The sequence below is a fragment of the Helianthus annuus genome, chromosome 15, assembly GCF_002127325.2.
Source record: "Helianthus annuus cultivar XRQ/B chromosome 15, HanXRQr2.0-SUNRISE, whole genome shotgun sequence".
NCBI lineage: Eukaryota > Viridiplantae > Streptophyta > Magnoliopsida > Asterales > Asteraceae > Helianthus > Helianthus annuus.
In genome coordinates, this window is record NC_035447.2 from 78,258,579 (window position 1) to 78,276,047 (window position 17,469).

At 34.7% G+C, this 17,469-nt stretch overlaps 1 protein-coding gene and 1 long non-coding RNA gene across 32 annotated transcripts; one reads left to right on the plus strand and one right to left on the minus strand.

The window, feature by feature from the left end:
* Nucleotides 1-318: 318 nt before the first annotated feature.
* On the minus strand, nucleotides 319-9,576 carry LOC110891499. 31 transcript variants are annotated; one of them, XR_004881125.1, is made up of 20 exons: nucleotides 9,278-9,575; nucleotides 8,834-9,000; nucleotides 8,692-8,762; nucleotides 8,389-8,441; nucleotides 7,433-8,298; nucleotides 6,416-6,571; nucleotides 6,249-6,346; nucleotides 5,816-5,966; nucleotides 5,651-5,736; nucleotides 5,477-5,570; nucleotides 4,028-4,115; nucleotides 3,719-3,847; nucleotides 2,880-3,175; nucleotides 2,691-2,810; nucleotides 2,486-2,563; nucleotides 1,777-1,908; nucleotides 1,562-1,670; nucleotides 1,164-1,244; nucleotides 956-1,087; nucleotides 512-860 (listed from the first exon to the last, which is right to left on the minus strand). It is a non-coding gene; the product is annotated as an uncharacterized LOC110891499 (long non-coding RNA). The 31 variants fall into 31 exon arrangements; XR_004881124.1 differs by having other exon boundaries at nucleotides 1,164-1,256; XR_004881131.1 differs by adding an exon at nucleotides 1,985-2,065 and having other exon boundaries at nucleotides 319-860; nucleotides 956-1,670; nucleotides 9,278-9,576.
* A 4,823-nt stretch (nucleotides 9,577-14,399) lies between these two features.
* On the plus strand, nucleotides 14,400-15,658 carry LOC118487271 (mediator of RNA polymerase II transcription subunit 14-like). The gene is made up of 2 exons (XM_035983958.1): nucleotides 14,400-15,318; nucleotides 15,580-15,658. The coding sequence occupies exon 1, from the start codon at nucleotides 14,417-14,419 to the stop codon at nucleotides 15,239-15,241; it is 825 nt and encodes a 274-aa protein (XP_035839851.1). The 5' UTR covers nucleotides 14,400-14,416; the 3' UTR covers nucleotides 15,242-15,318; nucleotides 15,580-15,658.
* Nucleotides 15,659-17,469: the final 1,811 nt, after the last annotated feature.

A 17,469-nucleotide genomic window follows, 5' to 3' on the forward strand; every position in this document is an offset into this window, starting at 1 on the left:
CTGACCCATACTGGGTCATATGACCAGTACACACACATATATATAGTACATTGGCATTCCTTAATCATGTATTGCCTTAAATTGAAGGACAAATTTATGAAATATAAATCAAATCACCAATTTTTATAATAATTTTTTTGAAAAATAATTCATAAGTTTACATAAGAAGTTACCTTCTCTACGTTGAGACTTGATGAGAACATATATGTTTTCCAAATGGGTTAAGATAAACTGGAACACACTGAGTGCTTTGCTTCTGTTAGGCTCAATGTGTGCTTAACATATATTTCATTAGCCTTTCGCTCAAAGTTAAGAGTGTTTTTTTTTTTTTTTTTTTTTTTTTTTTTTTTGCAACACAAACATAATATTACCAATAACCGTGTCAGCCTGCATGGCATAAACCGAGTCAGCCACCAATTACATATGCATAAACAAAACAATAGTATAGTAATATTACCATTTACCGGTATCTGATGGTATGGCTTGTCCAGTATCATTGGTACCCATATCATAATTAAACATAAGATATGATTAAATTAGTTAAAAATAAGATATGATTAAACAGTCAATGATGAATAAACAAAGAAATGATATGACTTTTCCACTTGACCATCTATGAACTTTGACCATTCCATTGACCATCGGTTTAATTTACTCCAAAACATTTTTTAAGATTAGGCATAATGATACTCAAAATAGAAGGCAACCATGATACTCCTGATCTGTTATAACTTAACACTTATCCGACCCATTCAAGCTATTTGGCTCCATAACAAGGCCCGTACATGTCGACCCATCATACGTGTACCGCTAATATCCTGATCCATGACCGACTTGTCCCGTATTCGACCCGAAACGACCTGAAACATCAAGATTAACCCAACAACAACTGCAGAAATAGCACCAAACATCAATAATTAAGAATTCGTTCCCAAGTGGACAGGTGTGCGCTTACCTTGAATTGGAAGGACTTTTAATGTCGGAATAGCTACTGCAGCCTGTGGTCCACCAGACAGAAACTCGGTTTTCTAGTTTTTCTTTTTCTTTTGCTCTTTTTTTCTCTCTGACTCCCTCTTGAGATCATCCTCTATTAAAAATAAATAAACAATGATGCGTAGAACACATAGGTAGGGGTGGGGTCAACAAAATTTACAGTGCGTTACTTATATCATCATAATAGTCAGCCATGTGCCCATTTCATAACCTTGGGGATCAAAAACGTGTTTGCTGAAGCAAGATCCAATCTGACAAATGTACTAATGGGTTCAACACAACAGTGTGTGAGTTAATGATGAGGCCAAGTGCAAGCTACAATGTGCTAGAAGAAAAGTACAAATTCATACTAAAAAAATTGACTCGATAAGCTAATATCAAGAGCAGCTTAAGATCATTTAAACATTAACCCATCATAAACTGATGATTCATATTCTACTAAAAAGATTTGATCCTCATAAACCGCTTTAATGACATAGGCCACAACCATTGCAATGGCTTTGTGCCTTTCACACACAAAGCAAAACCTCATGTATAACAGACTAAAATATATTATGTAAAGCAAAACCTCAAGCTATTTGGCTCCATAACCAGGCCCGTACATGTTGGCCCATCATACGTGTCCCGCTAATCTCCTGATCCATGACCGACTTGTCCCGTACTCGACCCGAAACGACCTGAAACATCAACATTAACCCAACAACAACTGCAGAAATAACACCAAACATCAATAATTAAGAATTCGTTCCCAAGTGGACAAATCATTCTTTGGTGTGCGCTTACCTTGAATTGGAAGGACTTTTGATGTCGGAATAGCTACTGCAGCCTGTGTTCCACCAGACAGAAACTCGGTTTTCTAGTTTTTCTTTTTCTTTTGCTCTTTTTTTCTCTCTGACTCCCTCTTGAGATCAGCCTCTATTAAAAATAAATAAACAATGATGCGTAGAACACATAGGTAGGGGTGGGGTCAACAACATTTACAATGCGTTACTTGTATCATCATAATAGTCAGCCATGTGCCCATGTCATAACCTTGGGGATCAAAAACGTGTTTGCTGAAGCAAGATCCAATCTGATAAATGTACTAATGGGTTCAACACAACAGTGTGTGAGTTAATGATGAGGCCAAGTGCAAGCTACAATGTGCTAGAAGAAAAGTACAAATTCATACTAAAAAATTTGACTCGATAAGCTAATATCAAGAGCAGGTTAAGATCATTTAAACATTAACCCACCATAAACTGATGATTCATATTCTACAAAAAAGATTTGATCCTCATAAACCGCTTTAATGACATAGGCCACAACCATGGCAATGGCTTTGTGCCTTTCACACACAAAGCAAAACCTCATGTATAACAGACTAAAATATATTACATGTAAATTTAACCTAAAATCTTTTTTTTTCAAACGAATCACTGATTTTCAATTACTAAATGGAATCAAATCAAGAAAAAACGATTAGAGAAATTAAAATCAAATTAAAGGTCACCTGAAGGCAGATCCTGATACCGATTTGTTGTTCAATTTTATATTTTTAGGTTGGTTGGCTACCCAGTCTTCTTTCTACCTGAAGAATTATAGGGAGTTGACTTATTAACATTTGTCTCTCTGCATCAACTCCACGAAAATCTTACCTTGGTTTTAGTATGTGATAAGGATTGTGGACATTAATATGAATATTTAAAAAGATTTACCTGAGTCATGTTGGGCGATAACCATGCTTATGTTTCTGGCGTTCATTTTATTGGATTCTTCATGCTCAACCACCCAGGCATGAGATCAACTGTCCTATTGAGCTTTTCAGTTTTAGTTGCCTTCAAAAAAACAGCATAATGCGATCAGATAGCAAAATAAAAACAAACAACATTCTCAGTATGTCTTACTCATAAAGTAGGGCTGGGAAGGGTGAGATGTGGCAGACGTTTCCTCCATCCCAATAGATCGCTATTAGAAAGATGATAGTATAAATAGATAATTAGATTACAAAAGGGGTTATTCCTTTTGAGTCACTAATGTCGAGATTAAGCCTCGCCTTCCGAAGTTCATCAAGATACGCAACATTGACCGTGCCAACAACATAAAGCAAGTTCATTGACATGTTTGGATCTCCATCTACACTCTCTTCACCACCATCCAATAATAAGTCTCCCAAGTCCAGAACTTTTAGCTTCTTGTGATGCTGTGGAGTAAAAATCGATAGTTCAAAACTCTAGCATAATGTACATAAAGGGTGATTATGTGATACTTCATACGATATAGCATCCAAAATTTTTCAACTCAAGGTTTAGATTTTAATCATAACTAACGCATTCATCATATTTATAATTTAACAATGAAAACAAAATAAACATTTCAATCCTGTAATAAAAGACGACCCCTTTCAACCTGAACCAATTTTGAACCATTACCCAAACCACCTATCTTGCTACCTACACACCACCTAAGCGGTTATTTTGTGCACCTCTACCTACACATTATAAATAAAAAAAAACCCATCAAACTATCACACTCAACAAAATCAAGCAAATCTTTAAAATCAACCTCTTAATAACCTAGATCTAAAAAACCTATATCTAGCACACCAGATATGGTCTCGAGCTTCAATTCCCACACTTGGACCAACTTGAAATTCCCAATGTAAATAATTATTGCTGATATGATATATCTGTATATGATATCATAATAATTAGTTAATAAATATAGAGAATTAGTAGGAAAAAACCTGTCCAGGCATAACTTCTTCGTTGGTTCCACTGATGTTAATTCCGGCATATAAGCAAGCCTTGTAATGTGCATCTAATATGTCTCTTCCAAATGACTTATCCGCTCCAGCACCACAGTAGTATAGACCCTGTAGTTTTAATATATATATATATAAGTTGATTAAAATAACAACTGTTGTTTCTATATGTGGCAAAATGGGCATGTCAAAATGGGTTCGGATCAAAACCGAAGCTTCTTGTCCAAAATATTTTAAACTTTATATGTATAAGTGGTGTGTCAAATTTGATTAAAAAATGATGAATAGTACCTGTGGACCAGGGTAGCCTCCAACAGGCCATCCCAAAGGCCACTTCACATCTGGTTGAAGCAAAGTGTACTCTTGCTCAACTCCAAACCTAAAATCAGATTCGGTTAACCAAATTAATCAGTTAGTCTGAATACAGAATATTAACATACACCGACTTCTGTCTATTTGTTTTTCAAATGAATTAATACCCTTCTATATAGAAAGGAGATATAGACGAACATGTTAAAACAATAAAATCGTCTCGTTAAAGCTCAATTTGCCCACAATCATTTAACTAAACACAGATTGAAAATAAAATAGATGAAGATCCATATTAAGGAATTTCATGATCAATCAATTTCCCTACACTTTTTTTACCAGAATCTCATACTTATTACCCACAATTTTTAACTTCTTATTATCAAAATCTCATACAAAGTTTGACATGGAAATTAGTAGTGACCATTAAAATCAAATGCCTGACTAAATATATTACGTAATGTGAACAAATTACGAGGAAAATAACAGTATAACCTATGAATTAAGAACCCTAGGGATGAAATTAGGGCATATCGAAGTAAAACCATAAAAAACTACTAAAGGCAAGAAGACAATTAAATCAGGTAATACATTGAAATGACATGATGAAGTTTGCATGTTAAATATTAAAGTTCCATCAAACTAACCCTATGACTCATGATTGAGTTATCTATTTAAAAAGACACGAGCATCATATATTAGCGTTTTATAAATGAATCAAAGTTTATGTTTATTGTTCTTGTTTTAAAAATTATGCAATTTTTTCAACAAAAAAAACCAAAACGGCTGCTTTTTTCGACAAAAAAATGCCGTTTTTGCCGGAAAAAAACTGCCCAAAATACTGCAGCTTTTCAACTAAAAATGCCCAAAACTCTGCATGTTTTTTCGTGTAAAAACTACCAAAAAATCTGCAGATTTTTACAACTAAAAACCCCCAAAAACTGCATATCTTTTCGACTAAAAACGGCCCAAAACTCTGCAATTTTTCGTGTAAAAGCTGCCCAAAACTCTGCATATTTTTGCGACTAAAAACACCACAAAACTGATTGTTTTTTTGCTTGAAAAATGCCCAACAAAATGTAGTTTTTTTCGACGAAATATGCAACGTTTTAAATAAATTCTGCAGACCGGTTTTTTTCTGCATGTTTATTTCTGCAAACCAGTTTTTTTCGACAAAACTGCCCAGCACGTTTTTTCTGCTTTCGACTAAAAACTGCCCAAAACTGCATGTTTTTTCGACTAAAAGCTACCACTTAAATGGGTTGAAGATTGCTCAAACTCTATATTCAGTGGACACACACGCCTTAATCTTTTTATTAAAAGAGTTAGATTGTAATTATAATTGTAATAGTAATAGTATTGTTTTAGTAATCATAATAATGCATTAGTTATTTATATAAAAAAAAATAGAAAAAAGGTTAGTGAGCTAACCCAACCCGGCCGGTTGTTAGCCGTACCAAAATACCCATTTCCATCGGCACTCGTTTTCCAGCTCAACCCACTAACTACTGGTAATTTTCATGCCCTGTAGCGTAGTTAAATTTGTGAGATAATTTAAAGAGTTTTAAGAAGTTATATATCACATACACGTCCTCAATAACTTACCATCTCCCTTGAACCGAGTCAATTAGGTGGTGAGGTATTAAGAAGGCTGGTACTGAAGCCTGAAGAGAATCCTCTGCTTGGCCATGCTGGTAAATGATGTAGCTTTAAAGTTAATTCTATCCAGCTAATACTTGGCGATTAAACAATTTTTAAGGGCATGCATACATCTCATTTAGTTGACTTGTTGATGAATGACATACATTGGATAAGCTCTATAAGCTGCATCATACATACTTGGGTCATTGAGTGGCGTCATCGCGTACTCATAGCCATCATAAATATGCCCTCCACACCGATTCCCAAAACCGTTCCTCATCTGCAAATTTTTATATAAATTTTGAGATATCGGTTTAAAGAATGTGTAAACGTGACATCCTCCGTTAACATAGAAGAAATTAATAAAATGGTCAATGTTTTAACGTAGTCAAAGATAAATGATTCAAACGGGCCGAGCAGGTTTCATTGGGTCAAAGTCGCCTATGTTCATGTAAATGCTTATCTTATCTTAAATCATTTTATTTAGAAGAAGTTAATATATAATTTAGGCTAAACTAATCAGAATCAATCGAATTCAGTAATCCATAGACATCGAACTTACACTTGAAACTACAACATCCGCGTAGAGCCAAACCAGTTTCGAATTTTGATTTTTCTTTCAAGCTTCAAGTCTGGTGATTTTTTTTAAGTATGGCCAAACTAAGAACGATATATATTAATAATCAACTAACTTCAAATATAAGGATCATGGACAACACAAAGACCAACCTATATTCTGCCACATCTATGTCTTCTCATATCGTTGAGTCTAACCTTCAACCACTTGCACCTTGAGCAACGGTGGTGCCATGTCACCAGCCCACTAAGCATTTGGAATTTGAGCAGATCATTGGTCACCCATACCAAGTGCACCTGCTGCAGGAACTGCCACATAATCATCGACATGTTCAATTACCAGAGAATTGTGCAAATAATTGAGCATTTTAGTGAAAAAAATTACTAACTTTCATGTAATCATGATATTTGAAGTAATGTTTTGTAAATACTTGATCCCTAGAGGTTTAAATGAACATCTGAATGAAACTTAACGTTATAAAAACGAAAAGGTTTTATATTTTTGAACCCACAACAAATATATTTCTAACGAATTGCACCAAGTTGCTATCATCAAACCACAGATATAGCCAAAGACAACCCTATGCAAAAAACTTGTGTTCAATACATATAAAGATCAAAAGAGCATTAAGTGACAATTGACTAATTAACCGTAAGGGATCGCAAACATCTTTTAAATTAAGAAAAGGTTCAATTGTAAATAAATTAAAACAGAGGCATATAAACAGCTTAGTTGTATCAAATAAACCTTTGTTTATTATCTTGCAACCCCCTAGAACTGCAGATAAACATAAGCACATGAAGAAGCTAAATCACTAAAGTATTAGTTTTCCAATAATTCCATCAATCAACTCGATATGTACGCTTGTGTATGGCTAAATATATGAAACTGAAAGCGCCCAACTATAATATATTAACTATGAACCCTAATTTACTCTAGAACATGCTTCCACATAGAAAAAAACATAATCATATCTTCAGGATCATAAGATTTAAACAAACATAAGCATTAACATCAGGGTGGTATTTATAATTGATTATTTAAAGTTATCAGAACCTAGCACACAATTGGAGGGTCTTAAGTCCGACTTACCATTAGTTTTCACGTGTTCAACAATTAAACTATGAAATAGAGGGAAAAAATAAAATAAGAATAGCAGATAAACTGACCTTGATTACAGGCAATGAGTAGTATAAGTGAATGCCAAGTGCCCAAAGATGTTTTGTTTTAATATAAGGTATAGATGATTGTACTACACACCTATGTCCCAATAGGGAAGGTATGCTTCCATAAGTACTACTGCAAGGGAAAAAAAACAAATTAGAAACAACATTAAACCATGCCTTATCCATAATAAACTAATACTTTATATTATGTGTTATTTTTAAAAACAACCAGAGTTCAAGTGTGTACATCATAGGATGAGACATAGGCCTATTCAGATAGTTTAAATACTGTTTTACACTATCTGTGGAGACCAAAATTTCAATTTCCCAGTTTACACAGAATTATCTCAGCTTCACCAATTTTGCAGGCGAATGCAAACTTTAATCGGTATTGATTTGAGATAAAGAAGTGCATAATCGATCAAATAACAAAGTAAATGGCAGTACAAATAACAAAGTAAATGGCAGTACAAATAACAAAATAAAAAGTTTTACCAGGTCAATGAGGTAAAATTTCAAGACTCAACTTTTGCATTTAGAGTTCTTAACGAAAAGAACAGGCGTATGATTAATATCCCAATCAACTGTTACCTAATTCCTCTAGGTTTGATAAACTGCTAATACAAAGATGAGAATAGAAATGACCTGTAGACCGCGATATCATTTTTAAGAAGGCAGATGTAAACGCAAAGGTGGCCCCAAATATTAATATTCGAACGGACATTTTTAACACCATAAGTCGGGCTCATGATAACCCAATAAAACCGAAATAACCCCCCTATAATTTTACCATGCATGAGTTAAACTATTTCTTAGACCATCAATCATCATAGTGCACGCCAGGCCCTAAGCTTTCTTCTAACAATCACCTGAGAGTAGTGAACAAATAGTGTTAACACATGTAATAGTTTGCCATAAAAACAACACAGAAAATAAAAAATAACCATATATTTACAAACCTCGAACCCTTTAGCTCCATTGTCCATAACAAACCTCAGAAAACCATAGCAAGCTGGCGAAAACAGGTCAACATAGCATCAACTGATAGATTCTTATCAAGCTTTACGTGCTTTATTAGACCTATTAAACTCATAAACCGTTAATGACAACTTAGATCATGATGGATTAGCATTTTATTGGTTGGGAGAAAAAGCTTGTAACGCAAAGACTCAGCAAGGTGTCCAAGAATCTTGTATATTATGATTGAAATAAAATGTCTGAATACTTCATAGTTAAGAACTATGAAAATTTAGATGGTTCACCTCAAGGAGGTATTTAGCACACCAGATATGGTCTCTAGCTTCAATTTCCACAATTGGACAAACTTTTCCCACTGAAAATAATTGCTGATATGATATTTATGTTTAAATTTATTAATAAATAAGGAGAATGAGTAGGAAAAACCTGTACGGGCATGGCTTCTCTGTTGATCAGTGCTCTCAATTTCTGTCGTGACCTAGATTTGCCTCAAATCTACCACCGTGCCACCTTTAAATCGACCCCATCGCAGCTGCAACCCACTAAATAACGATAATTGAAAGTCTGATTTGTTACCAGCTCCATCACTCAGCCTAAACGATGAACAAATCGAACCGGCGAATTATTCAAATGTGAAACACAAATCAAGTTTCTAAAACCCTAAACAATGAATAAATCCGAAACAAAAATATTGTTTATAAACCCTAAACGATGGAAAAAATGAACAAATGAAAAAAAACCCACTGGAAATAGAGAAATTTATAGATCACATACCCATATACATCATACACACTATAACCACAAAAACAGACAACACGAATCATAGCAGAAATATAATAAAAAATGCATCTACAGATAGAAATTACTAACCTTCGGAATCAACCAGGTGACCGATGATTAGGGTTTTTGAATTGATGGTCTGTAGTTGAACACGAACATCCCTGTCATCAATTAGACTTAGATAAAAAACCTAGGATTTGAAAAATCGCCATAGATGCAATCAACAATACTGGAATGGAAGAACCCTAAAATTGGAATCAGTATTTTCTGAAAATCAAGATGAGAGAGAAAGCGGTGGAAGATGAATGTGAATAATGTGCGTGTATGGAAGATCAAATAAAAATGGAAAAAGAAGAGAGAGAGATGGCGGTTTGAAGAAACGTACGTGAGAAGGATTGATGGAGTATAGAGGAAAAGAGATTGCCGCCCATAGTGAATTATCAGCCTTTAGAGCATGTCCACATCATCAAAATGATTGGCTAAGAATAGCCCTTGTGGCCTAAGAGAATTCATTTAGTATAATAGATAGATGAGGCATGCCAAGCTCTATATATGAAGTATGGACATCGAGCTTCTTTAGATTAGACTTGATTTTAGTTTTAGCTAGCTGACTTCAAGTAGTTCACGAATGAATCGGCTAGTTTATACCGCTACGTGTAGATCTAGAAGCTAATTTATTAGAACATAATTTTAAACACATTATGGGGAAATGAGGATATAAAAAACAGAATGAAATTCACAATTTGGTTGGATTTCATTTCTTTAATTTTATTATTCAGAAAAAAATGAATGAATCTTATGAACTTATTGCTTTATTTCTTTTGTAGACGTAAGTATGTATAAGCTGAAACAACTCAAGAATCTTATTAGTCGTATAAAATTAAGGTAATAAAATTTGGATACTCTAGGTTATGTAGATACCAAATTTTTATTTGAGTACGTAATTCGTTTGCCAATTTGTAGTATTTTCGTGAACCCAAATGATAAACCTAAGGTTTAACTGTATTAAATAACAATTTTATTAGAATTCTCAGATAACACTATCATTAAGTGAATAACATTAACATAGTAATAATGTTAGAAAACAACAATGACATAATGATATAGTGATATAGTAAAAAATATAATAACAATAATATAATAATAATGTTAGAAAACACCAATGACCTAGTGATATAGTGGCATTGTGTCCCTCCCCCCCCCCTCCCACACACACACACCACAAACACACACATACGAAAAAATAGTATGACTTTAAATCCTTCTAAGTTACAAGTGAAAAGTTAGGTGTTAAATGTGACACCCTACAAATATTCAGATTAATCCGTACATCTTAATCATACAAGTTTACATTAACTGTGTGCATTTAGACTTAGGGGTTGTTTGTTTAGCTCTTAATGAGACTCTTAATGGTTCGGAACTCTTACTCGTTCAACACTTAATGGTTCAGACTGTTTATTTCGCGAGTAGATGCCTGAATGGTTCAGACATTTGCCTCTGAATGGTTAAGCATTATACTGAGTCTGAATGGTTAAGACCTCTAATATGAATTAGTTATACATTTGTCTCTGAACAGTTAAGCATTATACTGGCTCTTAATGATTCAGACCTCTTACTGGTTTAACACTTAATGGTTCAGACCTCTTACTAGACCTCTTACTGGTTCAGCACTTAATCATTCAGAAGTTGCCAAACAACCAGCAAAGCCCTTTTAAATGCATAGGTTTGCATTTGGTAATCGTTAGATATTATCATATCATGTAATGATAAAAACATATATGAAACGCACATTGGTAATCACCCGGTAAATTTTTAACAACTGGAATTGTTCCAATACCTGGAACATTATTTAGATGACATTATTATGTGATTTGATGAGAAAATTAAATAAAAGCCTTATATAGATGATTTGATGTCGTATTTTCTGGTTTTCATGTGTTATTGTTAATTTTGTCATAGATTAACATCACTAAATATCAATTTTCACCAAACTATGTCTAGTTGTCTAATTAACAATGTCTAGTAATCTTAAAACGCTAATTGGTAGTTAACAAGATTAAATTATCCATTTGAGAAAAACCAAACCACTAGACTAGTCTTCAGGAGAGATAATGATTCAAAAAGCTTAAAATATACCATTCATGCCTACCCCTTTTACGGCCTAGAATTTCCCCCTCCCCCAAAGCACCCATGCTTCTTGTTGCGTGTTTAACCATCCAAGACCCATGCTTCTCAATGTTTTTAAGGATTAGATGGATTTTGCTGATTGTGTTAAGTTTAAAGGGATTTGGAGCTAATTTGTCTTTCATTCTACCAACACATTGCAAGAAATCTTTTCTTCCCTCCCTTACCACTTCATGGCTCGACCATCGCCATCCCTTCCCACCATTTCAAACTCATAAACACATTAAAACAAGCTTGAATAGTCCTATTTTGAAGTGTTATTTGGAATCTTGGAGCATAACTTGGAGCTACACCTCAAAGTCCAAGGAAAGACCCCACCCATACCACTTGTGTATTTTCCCTAGCTAGTTCAGTGGTAATCTCTAATACCTCCTCTTGTTGATTCTTGTACATGTGTCTTATTTGTGCAAGATTTATCACCAAGTGAGGTGTTTTCTTGTGTTGTTGCAAAACAAGTTCTAAAATGGAAACAAAATGGATGTTTGTGTATATGTAAGTTGTGGGGTGTATGTCTTGATGTTGAAAGCTCAAAGTGTGGTTTGTGTGTTGGATGATGGTGATCATGATACTTTTTGGGATGTTGATCATGTATGTATTGATGTTGTAAGCTCAAAGTGTGGTAAAACACTAGATGTGTTTATGTGTTGGATGATGGATCATGATACTTGTTGGGATGTTGATCATATGTGTGTTGATGTTGTAAGCTTAAAGTGTGGTAAAACACGAGATATGTTTATGTGTTGGATGATGTTGATCATGATACTTGTTGGGATGTTGTTTCTATAGTTATTTTCACTTAGAAATGTATGTGTGTGTATGTATACGAATCTGTGAATATGTATGTGTTTGACGGGGAAATTGTTGAATGTACTTGAAAATATGTTAAAAAGCTAATATGGTATGAACTATGAGGCATGATGGATCTTTTTGATGACGCATGTGACATGAAATAGCATGAACACACTTAGTTTTGGGTATTATGATGATTTAGGATGATGAATATATAAACATGTTGAAAATGGCAAATTTCATATGTTAAAAATGTGTAATTTGCATGGAAATTACTATGTGTGGTGATGTTTATTACTAGATTGTTATTGGATGATGATTATTATGGTTTAGATGGTTGTTTTAAAGGGTAAATACAAGACTTGGTGATTGATGATTTAAAAACATCATTTTCATGAACTATAGCTCCTAAATGTATATGAATAATTTCTAGAAAATCTATGATTTTATGTGAGAAATGGTATTTATATATCAAATCCCAAGTTTCGGATATATTTTGTTGAAAATATAGATATGTTTTGAAAGCCCTAGAATATCAATTATTTGATATCATTTCCTGGAAAAAACGAATAAACGATAATTTGATAAATTTATGTGGAAATGGTGAATTAATAGACGAATATATAAATAAATATATTTGAATGCTTAACTTGGTGAGTTATATTAATTGGACGGTTTTCGTTGTTAACATGTCGTATGCGTGATTTAGATGTTCGGTAAGTTTCTAAAATGAATAAACGATTATTCGATAAATTTATGTGAAAATGGTGAATCAATAGACAAATATATATATATATATATATATATATATATATATATCTAAATGCTTAACTTGGTGAAATATATTAATTGGACAGTTTTCGTTGTTAACATGCCGTATGCATGATTTAGATGTTCGGTAAGTTTCTAAACGATGATACACATACATACATATATATATATATATATATATATATATATATATATATAATATAGGGGTTAGGTTCAAGAGTGAACACTAGTGTAGCTTGCGAACTGAGTGAACTAATCCTGGCCATACACGTGTGTAGATCAGAGGCCATGATTTGATGTTGAAATACACTAGTGTATTTTACGATTTGATGATGAGATCCTGGCCATACACGTGTATAGATCAATGGCCAGGATTTGTTCACTCTGTTCGCAAATACACTAGTGTTCACTCTAGAACCCCACCCATATATATATATATATATATATATATATATATATATATATATATATATACGATAAGGATCCGTTAGGAACCACCCTTTATTGCGAGAACCGCGAGAACCAGTGTGAACACATGGCATTTTTGTAATTATGTTATGTTTATACAAAAAAAACACGCGTTCCTTTTTTTTCCCAGCGTTCCTCTTTTTCCAGCGTTCCTGTTGTCTCCATTTTTAGGGTTTCAGTAGTTCACCAATTTATGGTCTCCACACTCGGCTAAGAGGCATTCACGGCGATTTCACGGTGGCGGAGAGTCGTGCACGGTGGTTTTCACCGCATATGGATAGCCGGTGTTCACGTATTTCACGGTGGTTACAGTTGGCACGGTGCTTATGATGGCGGCCGACGGCGATCACGTAACTCACCAGATTTCACGGCGGCGGCAGCCGGAAACGGTGTTTACGGCATCCTCTACATCACCATTTACATCTGATGTTCCTTCTCATACATTCTCTGATAATCCTCTGTTTACGGCATCCTCTACATCACCATTTACATCTGATGTTCCTCCTCATACATTCTCTGATAATCCTCCTCAAACATCTGATGCGGACATTGTTGGTGACATTATTGGTCCATCTGCTGAGAATACAGTTGACAGTCATAATACACCTACAAATACAGAACATCAAGAGTTGCAATTCATTCAATTTGTGACTAAAGGTATTATGTTGACTGATGTATATACTTTGTAAATGATATTGTATTAAATGATATGCACATGTGCATTATACTTACTGTAATGATGTTGTATTAAATTATATGCACATGTGCATTATGTTGATTGTAAATGATATTGTATTAAATCATATGCACATGTGCATTATGTTGCAAATTAGATTAAAAGTCTACTTTTTGGTAAATTTTAATAAGTGTAAGCCTCTAATCATCCAAAAGAATGTTTCGGTACTAATCTGCGAAAACTCAGATGGGTTTATCCCTTTATCAGGTATTAAACTGTGATTGATTGATTGATTAAAGTTCTGTTTTTTTTTTCAGTTTCTCGAGGATTTTATCAACGGGATGGAAGTTTCCTCTCTTTTGGACTGCATTCGTCTGACAGTAGGACCTTTGCATGCTCTTGCTGCTGCAACACGTCCTGCATGGGCTGATCTGATTTCTATAGTTTCTGGTGCGGCTTCATCTGTCCCGACACTATCAAGAGAAAATGTTAATGGGCAGATGCCAAATGGTGCAAACCCAAAAGTTGGTCATGTCTCTGGTCCCGATACGGGTCCTGGTGGAAACCCTAGTGCATCTGCCATGTTAACTGCTGCTACTGTGGCTAGCCGAGGTGGCCTGGGAATCGTTCCTTGTTCTCTGTTAGCGATTGATGTGTTGTTTGTTCTTCGTGGCCCGTATTGGATTCGGATAATATACCGGAAATATTTTGCGGTTAACATGAGGTGCTTTGCGGGTGATCAAGTTTGGTTGCAACCTGCAACACCACCGAAAGGCGGTCCTACAGTTGGAGGTTCGTTACCCTGTCCACAGTTTCGGCCCTTCATCATGGAACATGTTGCTCAGGAGTTGAACGGTTTAGACCCGAATTTTGCTGGTGGTCAACCATCAGCCGGACCAACTAATTCCAATAATTCGGCTGCGTCTCATGGCCCGCAACTCTCAGCCACAAATGGCACCCGAGCGGGCCCTACAGTAATGTCTCGCCCAGGAAACCAACCCGTGGGATTTAACCGTTCTACAAATGTCATGTCAGCATCACCAAATTCACTCTTAGTGCGCAGAGCTACTGTGGCAGTTCCTGATCATGTTAGAGGAGAGCTGAATACCGCCATTATCGGGCTTGGGGACGATGGTGGTTACGGTGGTGGTTGGTCCATCTACTGATAATACATTTGACAGTCACAATACACCTACAAATACAGAACATCAAGAGTTGCAATTCATTCGATTTGTGACTAAAGGTATTATGTTGATAACACCCATACTTGTATTCCGTAAACTGTTAACCATCATTAACATGAACATGCACATGTGCCAACAATCCATAATCATCACATATAAACTGTTAACCATCAGTACATAATTATGCACATGTGCATCACATTACCAACACCCCATACTCATCACCAAAAAAATGTTAAACATTTATACATCGTGCGTATACACACCATCTACCATATACCATATTAATCACAATCTTATATGCTTTTTTCTTTATACAGGAACAATTACGACTTCTACACCTAATGGCACACCATATTTGATACCCGATGTTGATGCTGAATACATCCCTATTATAAATAGTACGTTTAACAGTTGGGAGTACGTTGATTCCAATGATACTGATGAAGATGTTGATGATGATGCTAAAGACCCTGCATATATATATGAACCTGAGTAACCTCGTAGACATTTATCTAGGCGTCATAAAACATTCAACGATTCTTGATTATCCTATATATAATGAGAAATAGTTTCTAAGCATTATTCTTTTTGTTTACAATCATTTTGCACTGTCTGTATACGTATTCATAGGTTATGATTGTGATCATGATACTTTGATATCAATTACTTATTATACATAAGTGTATGTAATTTCATTATTGACCACCTAACAAATATTACCAACATGGTTACTGTTTTGAAAAATGCACATGTGCATACATGTTTACTGTTTCTCCCCACATGGTAATTGTTTCAAACAATGCACATGTGCATATATGTTTAATGTTTCACTACATATTGTTATTGTTTCGACCAATGCACATGTGCATACATGAATATCTTAACTACATGTAATCCGTTTTCCTTTACATATACATCATCATATGCAATGTGGTACCCCATACGTAATAGGGTACCACATACGTAATATGATATGCTATATCAAACTTTGCACATGTGCAATACCAACATTTTCTATACCAAACAACATAATACATCGAATATTAACAAACATACCAATATACCTCCAATATACCTGAACAACCAAATAGAGTTTTAACCCATCAACCACCATATAAGACATCGTATACGTCAAACTTCTTATATCAACCGTTATCGTAAAAAACTACCCACATATTACAATCAAAAGACATCAAGAAAACAAAAAAAACGTCTTTACAAATTGCATATCCACAAACTACCTACACAACATTCGCATTAGTTCACAACCTCACACCTTCCGATCTTCTTTCCATTTCATAACTATCTTCCAACACTCCTCCTGTTTCAGCGCCTCTTCATCCATCATTTTCCCTGGTATTTTTCATCCGTTAACCTATTAATCAAATACGTCTTTGTTGTCAATCCATGAGCAGTTTCGAATAATTTTTTCCTGCATACATTACATATATTACATCAATTATTTCATGTATGCACATGTGAAATAAACATATTACATACAATATGTACAATGTTTATGTTTTGAGGTAATAGTGCATGTGTGCATATGCCGTAATACATTCATATTAACTTAATTTGACAAAAATGCATATGTGCATAACTATGCACATGTGCATTAACATGACTGACCTTATCAACAGGTTTATTTCAATAACAAAACTTAACCCTTACCAATCAAATTTCATAATACCACCAATCATATTTAACATTAATTAGCAACAAAACCATTATGACAAACTATGCACATGTGCATAAGTTTTTTTTAAATGTAAATGTTATTCACAGAAGCCAACCTCCAAAACAGAGGCGGCCGAACAAACCACTACATCAAAACGAAAAAAAAAAAACTCAACACAAGAACCTAAAGACCGGAAACTAGCAGCTACCTTATATCGAAACTACACCATTTTTCCCAACTTACGGACCTATTTTTGGACCGATTCGTATACCATAAAAAAACCGATGGGCTTAATATTACGGATAATCTCTCCAGCTTTAACTTGAGTTTCCAAGAACCTTTTATTGTTCTTGGCTAACCATATACACCAACTTCTCACGAACATAATGCCATGTAAAGCTTCTTTCACTTCTCTATCCAGATTGCAAAACTCAGAGGCAATTACGATATCTTTAGCCAAAAACAGAATAAAAGGACTCACCTTGCACCACTGACTAATGTGATACCAGACAGTCGACGCTACCCTGCA